Source organism: Mirounga leonina, unplaced genomic scaffold (genome assembly GCF_011800145.1).
Source record: "Mirounga leonina isolate KUSES-001 unplaced genomic scaffold, KU_Mleo_1.0 Mir_126, whole genome shotgun sequence".
NCBI classification, from domain to species: Eukaryota; Metazoa; Chordata; class Mammalia; order Carnivora; family Phocidae; genus Mirounga; species Mirounga leonina.
In genome coordinates this window covers 2,742,274-2,751,321 of record NW_023270314.1, presented here as the reverse complement: position 1 = coordinate 2,751,321, position 9,048 = coordinate 2,742,274, and the positions used below count along the sequence as shown (strand labels likewise).

At 35.8% G+C, this 9,048-nt stretch overlaps 1 protein-coding gene across 2 annotated transcripts in view; it reads left to right on the top strand.

Annotated features, from left to right (window-relative positions):
- Positions 1-9,048, top strand: part of OTOGL (otogelin like) — a 131,483-nt gene that overhangs the window by 12,761 nt on the left and 109,674 nt on the right. For both annotated transcript variants that reach the window (XM_035002072.1, XM_035002071.1), the window contains exons 7-8: positions 921-1,042; positions 4,345-4,550. In XM_035002072.1, the coding sequence (XP_034857963.1) occupies positions 921-1,042; positions 4,345-4,550 (328 nt within the window). The remainder of the gene's footprint in view (positions 1-920; positions 1,043-4,344; positions 4,551-9,048) is intronic.

Here is a 9,048-nt window from a genome sequence, read left to right as displayed (position 1 = left end):
TTCCTTCCTTCCTTCCTTCCTTCCTTCCTTCCTTCCTTTCTTTCCAGTAAACTAATTCTCCCATCAAGTTTTGAGAAGTAATCTTTGTCTTCCCTAAAATATTATTTTATTTTTAGAGTAATTTTATTTTTAGAGAGGTTATTAGTCCCTTTTGCAAACTTTAAGTATTGCATTGTGTAGAGCTCCATTTCATGAGTCTTTAACATGACATGGACATGAAAACTACAAATGTGTTTCTTTGTGGTGCTCTACTGTCTTCCTGTCAGAACTGTTTTTTTTCCAGTACATACCATGTACCTTTAGAATAAGTCAGTCAGAGAGAGACAAATGATTTCACTCATATGTGGAATTTAAGAGACAAAACAGATGAACATATGGGAAGGGAAAGAAAAATAAGATAAGATAAAGACAGAGAGGGAGGCAAACCATAAGAGACTCTTAACCATAGGGAACAAACAGGGTTACTGGAAGGGAGGTAGGTGGAGGTATGGAGTAATTGGGTGATGGGCATTAAGGAGGGCACTTGAAGTCATGAACACTGGGTGTTGTATGCAACTGATGAATCACTAAATTCCACCCCTGAAATGAATAATACACTATATGTGAACTAACTTGAATTTAAATAAAATCTTGAAAGAAAAAAAAAAGAATGTTGACACTCAACATGTAAAGATTCAGCTCATTTAAAAAATATGCTGAATTAATTTATACTTTATAAAGTTAACTTTGTTGTCCAATTTTTCTGTTAAATCTTTTTTTTTTCTCTTGAAAATCCTAAATGTAGTTGCTATTTTGTAAAGTGTCATAGGTCTAACAGTGCTGTAGAACTGTAGATGGGCATTGTGACTTTGGTAAATCAAATGAAGGCCTACATATCTGTTGTTGGTTCCTACGCTTTCTTTTTTTTTCCCCCCTTCAAGGTTCATAATAGCCCTAAGTGCCGTGGTTCAGTGTATTCCTGTTACCGATCAATCAGCTTGTTCTTTTCAGACCAGGAGGAAATTCGAATTTATGGGCATGAAATAAAAAAGGATGGAATCAGGTAAGATATGATCAATGATATAATGAAAAAAACACCATGGATTGATAGAATTTCCAAACATCTCATGCTTGGAATTGAATTATGGGGAATAGGAAGAAAGGATTTCTTTCAAACAAGAACCTTAAAGTTATATCATACAGACATTAAAACTTCAGCAAGCTCTGAGGCCAGTCAGGTGACCAGAATCTAACCAGTTTAACCTCCCTAATGTTTATGCGGGATACACTTAGGTTTGCACAGGTACAGATGAGATTATCATGTTTTCTCTAACAGAGATTCAGGAGAAATTTTCATAGTTCAATTCTTCAATTATACTTGCCCTCTTTCTTAAATCTTTTCTCCTTCCTTCCTCCCTTCCTTCCTTCTTTTCTTCCTTCCTTCCTACATTTCTTCCTTCCTTCCTCTCTCTTTCTCCCTTCCTCCCTTTCTCCCTCCCTCCCTCCCTTCCTTCCTCTCTCTCTCTTTCTCCCTCCCTCCCTGTTCCCTCCCTCCCTCTCTTCCTCCCTCCCTCCCTCCCTCCCTCCCTCCCTTCCTTCCTTCCTTCCTTCCTTCCTTCCTTCCTTCCTTCCTTCCTTCCTTCCTTCCTTCCTTCCTTCCTTCCTTCCTTCACAGTAACTTAAAATAAAACTAAACCTTTGGAAGTCTTTTCCAAATGTGTATGCATGAGGTTTAGGTGTCACTTGAGAATTTCCGTTAGTGTTCTGACAAAGACTCAGAGCCAATAAATAACTGGACTTCTTGAATAGATCAGAGAGAGGCCCAGCTTTGCCTTCCTAGCTACCAAGAATAAGACCTGAGAGTTTTGGGGAAGGGGATGTTTATTAGTTTGAAGAAGGGTTTTATATATGTAAAGCAGGAATACTGTGGAATAATCCAGCTTCTAATCTAAATTATTATAGAATTACTCAATTTAAAATATTTCTTGGCTGAATTATGCCAGAAAAAGTAAAATGTGGGATGGAAAAATTCTATCATTTAGAATTCATTTAAACTCTGGGGATTCTTTCCAGCAGAATGGCCTTACCAGCCTCTGTACTTTTTTCTCAGTTTAGATTCCTCAAGGGGCAGAAGGCAATAGCATAAAGGGTTTGGGATGAAGCACCAGGGAGCCAGGCACTGACGTAGGCTTTGTCACAGTCAGGGGACCGCAAGCAATCCCTCACCTCTCTTAGCCTTATTTTCTTGATCATTTGGGTTCTGTACTTCTCATTTTCTTAGAAAAGAAAGCTGAGCCTTTTGAATGGGAAGATAATACAATTGCATATGTATTTCTTGGAGCTGAATTTAAATAGTAATTTAGAATACCTTATATGGGTTTTGGGGTAACATAATGGGCTCCTTAAAAAATTATTACGTTTTATAAAACAAAAATGCCATTCAAGTAGATTCTTAGGAATGCTAATTCTTTGTTAAATCTCAGAGAAAATATTTCTTTGAGGATTTCCATTTGTATGATAGATTCCATTTAGGTATGATTTGTATGATGGAAAGAGGATGGTTTTCTTATTATTCTGCTAGTTTGTTTATAATAATGCTGCACCTGGCCCAGGGCCTAACTCAAAGCAGGTGTTAGAGAAGTATTTACCAAAATCAAATCAAATCAAATGTGCAAGGCTCTGCAAATTTCACCTTACCTCTCTGGACTTTGGTTCTTTCACCTGTGAAATGACGGGGTTTGGTACATATGAACCCATGAATAATTTTCAGCATTAATTTGTACATTCATTTTAGTTTGCATTGTGAATGTTTCCTGACTAGGTTGTGTGGAGTTTTTCTTAAATTTATGGGAGACAATCTAATGTTTACTATTATCCCCCATCTCTACTAGCATCTTTTTATGTTATACACAGCTGGATAATCACAGTTAGGCATCTTTTATTTTCAAAAATTATATGTTTCATCAAATTTGCTGTGAAAGAATCAAATGACAAATGACCAAACCAAAAAATACCCACAGCAGAACAACTGTATCTCCATACACTTAACATCCTGTAGCTAAGAAATATCTTTATAAAGCATGATTTACTTTTTTTCAAGTATAGCTTTTATAAACTTGCAAATTTAAATGATATTACTCATATTGACTTTTACTGTGAATGTAATAGGGAATTTCTTATGCTTATAATTTTTAATAAGAATAGATTATGGTAGTAGTTAACTAGAGTCATATTTATCCTCTAGTGTAAAGTTTAGTTATTTTCCTATTCTTTTAACTAATTCTCCATAAAAATGATCTGCAACCAGCTCTGTACAAGTGGTTGCAGATATTTTGAATTATTTCTTTGGGGACTATCACTTTGTTAATGAGTATGTTTGATTTTATAGTTTTTGTTCCTTGGAGCATGCTCTTTCTGGAAAGGAACTCACTAATTTGAAGTTTCTGAGAGAAATGTATGAATATACCAACTAACCTCCCTCCTCACTCATATTATAGTTTATAAGTTTCATTTAGCATGGCTATTTTAGTAAAAATGATTTTTTCCTTCTGTCTTCTTAATTATTAGCACCTGGTCTTTTCTGTAATTTTCGTGGATGAAAGGACACCAGTGATTTTTCAAAAGACATTGGGTCAGGAGTTTAAATATTCAGTGTGACTCTTGTTTAAATAGGCTTAATTTTATCCAATTTAAAATGTATGAATATAACCCCTATGTAATACTGTAAGACAAAGTATTTAATATTCCTAATAATGTACTTTGCAGCATTAAAAATGTAAATTCTAATTAATCATGCCCAGACATTTTTCTTTTGGAAAACAATGACTTCTACTAAGGTGACATTTTGGGGATAGGAGCTCCTATTTCCTTACAGCCAAGTTTAAAACAAAATTAAACAAAATCAGAACTCAGTGTGTTTACATATTTTCACCATTGTTTTTTCTTACTTCAAAATTGTTGACCAGCATTTTTAGATTATCTTGTATTCTCTAGATAAAAATATATACATTTAAGCTCTCATTGTTCTAAATAGACAAGGTTATTTTCCAGATTTATAAAATCACTGATATTTAGCAGAAATGTATTTTTTGTTGGTTGAGAGAAGCATCCAGTTATATGTAGAAAATCTTTACCAGTGGGGGAAACAGGTACCATTTTTGCTTGTCTTTTTATTTTAATATTAAATTTTTCCAAAATGTTGAGGTTTCCTCTAAGATGGTTGCTTGGGAAATCTAGCTGCATAGTTTATTCAATAATTTTGAATAATAACGATCTTTTATTTAATTCTCAGTCACCAAGAAAGAAATTGATCATCTGTAATGAATTCATCATAATTCTTAAATTGCCTTTGTTTTATTTTTCAAGTTTAACATTGCCTCAGACTATTGGGCAGGTTTTCATTGAGAAACTAGCTGACTATATTTTGGTGAAAACAACCTTTGGCTTTTCATTGGCTTGGGATGGAGTATCTGGAATTTACCTCAAACTGTCTCAAGAGCATAAAGGGAAATCGTGTGGTTTATGTGGAAACTACAATGGCATTCAATCTGATGATTTCATTATTCAGCAAGGTGAGTGTAGTGGAAGAAACGTGTGGTACTTCTGAGGTCTTCTTCCTTCACTGATCAGGCTATTTGTATCCAGAAGGGTATAACTTCCCCTAGGTTGGGGAAAATTGGTGCTATCACTTGCCTGCTATAGTGATTTTAAGTGAAGATTGAATAGAAACAGGTTTGTGTCATTTGGAAAAGCCATAAGCTAGTTTACATTTACTAAATTAAGATACAAGTCTTATGTAACAAATATTAAATGAGCATTGACTTTATGTTAGACCCAGTTGTAGGAGCTTGGGATACATCAGTGAACAAAACAAAGACTCCACCCTTGTCTGGGCTTATATTTTAGTGATTCAAACCCATTTGAGACAAATTTATATACTTTTAGACAAAAGATATTTTGCATCCAGTCTTTATAGGGATGGATTTATTGACTACCAAATAATGGTTTTGTAAAGATAATAATGTGAACAGAACTTATAAAAGTTAAATAAGAACTTGGAAAGGTTTTTTTTATCATGTATAATGATGTACATATCATCATTTATCTACTTATACTAAGTCATGAAACTAATCTCAGTGAGCCGTTAAAAATGGGTTCTGTTTCAACTGAGATACTAGTGTGCAGTGGAAACAGAGTAAGACAATCTTAGGACACAGTTATGATTTAGGTCCACACTTAAAGGTGCAATAAAGAAGAATACTGTTCTTAATACCAGCACACCAGACTGTGAATCTTGCTCCAACGCTTACATGTTGTATAACTTAAGGCAACTCATTGAATCTCTCTGTTGCTCATTTATTTTCAGCTGTAAAATAGAGATATAATCTGAGTTCAGTGTTGTCAGTAATAATAATAATATACCTCGATACTATTTATAATAACAGTTAATATGGGCATGTAGCTATATTATTCCCAACCCTGACACCATCCTGTAAGGTGGCTGGCATTTTCTTAATTGTACAATGAGGACACAAGGGGATGTGCCCAATGCAACACAGCTTGTAAATGGTATTGTCAGGGTCGGGTTATAAATCTGACTGACTTCCAATCCCATGCTTTGATAAATGTGTGAGAAACTGACTTTTAATCTGGAAACTGACTTTTAAACTGTAAAAGTGCTATGTCATACTTTTGTTTTATAGTATAAAATTCAGAGAGAAGTGTCACCCCTTTGTTGTGTTTTAAGAGACAGTGAAAGTCCTACTTAGAGTCTGGGTTTTAGAGTCAGATTGTGGGGTTCAAATTCTGCTTTGCCCCATATTAAACTTCCTAAATTTAATGACATAATAATAGCATGGAGTTGCAAGGATTAAATGAGATAATCCATGTAAATATTTAATCCAGTGCCTGGTACATAGCTAATACTGAATATGTTTTAGCTAATTTATAATCATCTCCAAATGTTCTCAATAAGCCTAGAACGGAGCTAATAAGAAAACATTTGATTAAAGACATTCCTTTAAAAGGCCCTTGTTGGGGCGCCTGGGTGGCTCAGTTGGTTAAGCCACTGCTTTCGGCTCAGGTCATGATCCTGGAGTCCCGGGATCGAGTCCCACAACGGGCTCTCTGCTTGGCAGGGAGCCTGCTTCTCCCTCTGACCCTCCCCCCTCTCATGTGCTCTCTCTCTCTCATTCTCTCTGTCTCAAATAAATAAATAAAATCTTAAAAATAAAATAAAATAAAAGGCCCTTGTTAAAATGCAAACATTTTACCCAAGATGGATAATGCATCGTCAGAATTAGTTTACTAGCACTGAGAGTAAAGAACAGGGTTCCAAGCAGTCAATTTTCCTCCTATGTACAAATGAAGATAATAGTAATGACCCTGAGAGCTTCCTAGCCTTTGAGGATCAAATGAGAAAATGTAAGTGAAAGTGTTCAAAAAGTCTGTGAGCACCACACAGTTGTATAGTGTTGAGATCATAATGAACTAGTGTTTTCAGTTGGATATTTAGAATAAGAGGATTCACAAACTTGGAATCTTGAGACTATTAGGAAGTAGGGTTTTAGACTCAGGCGGACCAATCAGATGGTCATTATTGATTTCTTTTTCTTGAGTATCAAAGCTTCATGAAGAAAATAATACTCAATTCAGTTCTCCGTGTTAGAGTTAGGAAAGACAACTGTGGGCAACTTCCCCTGGGGCATCTGGGGAACATGGTACAGAGGTGAGGATAGAACATAGCATCTGCTCTCGCTAGAGGCAGAGGGACTGAACTAAGGATTTGAGTTAAGGATCAGACAAACTTTAATAACCTGGAACATAAAATGGTGAGATAATTGGGCAGCATGCAGAAGAGTGTTAGCAGATTCTAGGTGGTAGAAGACCGGCAGGAGGCAAGGGGTCTGAATTATGGCTGAATTGGCAGAAGGCAAGAAGGACCCTGCGAAGTAGGTAGGAAGAACCTAAAGAGAAATTTCAGCTTTTTCATAGTTTTATTTGGTGCACAGTGTAAAGCAGAGTAATAATAATAATAATGAAAAAACAAACACAATAACTTAAAAGGATGTGACAAGAACCTGCCCTCTGATTTTCTCCCATTCTGTAATAATGCAAGAAAATGTCTACAGATGAGCTGTATTACCTTTAGCTTTAACATGCCTAGTATTTTTTTGAAACTCAGCCTGTCCTTTGCTGATTAGATAAAACTTTAGAGGCACTGAGGTAGTTTGATTGAAAGCCATTGAATGCACAGTTTCTTAACAGTGATTAAAATTGTATTTCTTCCTGCATTTCTACTATTCTTCAAGGATGACTTCACAAAGAAATGAGGCTTTTCAGAATTTCTGTGGATATAGAAATATTCTAATTGATTGTCTCATTGAGATTCTGGTTCCATAATTCATGTTTACAGCTAGCTACACATCAAAATAGAAGCCCTGGTTTACTCTTGTTTTTCCCAACGTAGTAATTAATAATGCCTTATTTTCACTCTTAGAAAGTGTTCCAATATGTATAAGAAATTACTTTACTTGTAGTGTATATTATATGAAACATTTTAAATTTAATTTCGCAGGCTTCCAGACAACTAATTGATAATGGATTTAAAGTCTCATATATAACCAACTTTTGTGACTCTTTTATTAATGTGATGTCATAAAAATAGCTAAGGATGTGGTTATAAGCTGGAATTAAAGTGAGCTCTAAGGGACTGTCCAGGTTGTTTAGTTACATTAAAATTTGTGTATAGATACTGAAATCAATGGGCCTTTGGATAATATTTTTAGTCCTACAGACTTTTCAAAAATGATGATGTTTTGAAATGAAATGTGACTATAAATTTACTTAAAAGTAACACTGGGGGCACCTGGGTGGCTCAGTCGGTTGAGCATTGGACTATTGGTTTCAGCTCAGGTCATGATCTCAGGGATCTAGTACAGCCTGGGGCTCTGTACTAAGTGGGGAGTCAGGTGGAGATTCTCTCTCCCTCTCCCTCTGCCCCTCCCCCCAACTCATGCTCGTTCTCTTTCTCTCTCTCTCAAATAAATAAATAAATAAATAAATAAATAAATAAATAAATAAATAAATAAATCTCTTTTTAAAAAAAGTATATTAGGCCAGGCCGATGCTTGGTTCATTGTGTAACATTTCCAACAATATCAGAGATAATGAGGTGGGCCAGACAAACTTGAAAGCTTTAGGATTCTAATAATCTATTTAAATTTTGAAACCTCCCCTTTTATTCATTCATTTATTTAGCAAATGTATTTTGAGCACCTACTACATGCCAGATACTAAACTAGGAATAAGCAATAGGAGCAGCTTTGACGAACTGTTGCCCTGTATGTAGAAGACAAAAGAAATAGAAACAAACTAAAATATAATTTTTGTGATCAATAAGGCTATGAAAAAAATAATTTGGGAAAGATTAAGAGCAATAGAAGAGTATGTGTTTGGTCGTATTCCAGGTCATGTGACAAAGAAGACATGTCTGAGGAAGTCATATTAAACAGACACCTAGATGAAGTAAGGGAGAAAGCAGAGGGAAGATTGGAGGGAATTTTGAAGGATGGGGAGCAAAAGCAAGAGCAAGGTGGGGATGAGCTTGAGTAGAGAACAGTATAAGGCCACTGTGACTGGAGTAGACTGAGCAGGGATAAGAGTAGAAGGGGTGTCTGGGGGTGGTACGTGAAGGAGGTGGGGAGTCAGGGGAGTGCAGGAGCCAGATTAAAAAGTCTTCCAGGCCACAGTAAAGTTTGGGATTGTACACTAAGAGAGTGAAGCATTCTTGTAGATGAACTCCCGCAATCTCCCCAACAACTGGTATTAACGAGTAGGCATGTTCCTATCTTGAAGATGCTGAGAGAGAGTGGTCAAACATTTGGCTTGAGATTTCTTATTCTAATGGTGCAGAAGCTTGTCATCAGTGGTAGACTGCATAAATCTAAGTGGTGAGAAACCTAAAGCTCACATCTGACAGTTGTCTTAGATGAAACTTCGAGATGTTGCCTTGTTGGTTCTGCTATGTCTTTGAGATTTTAGATTCAAACTTTGTCTGAATGTCGGGCA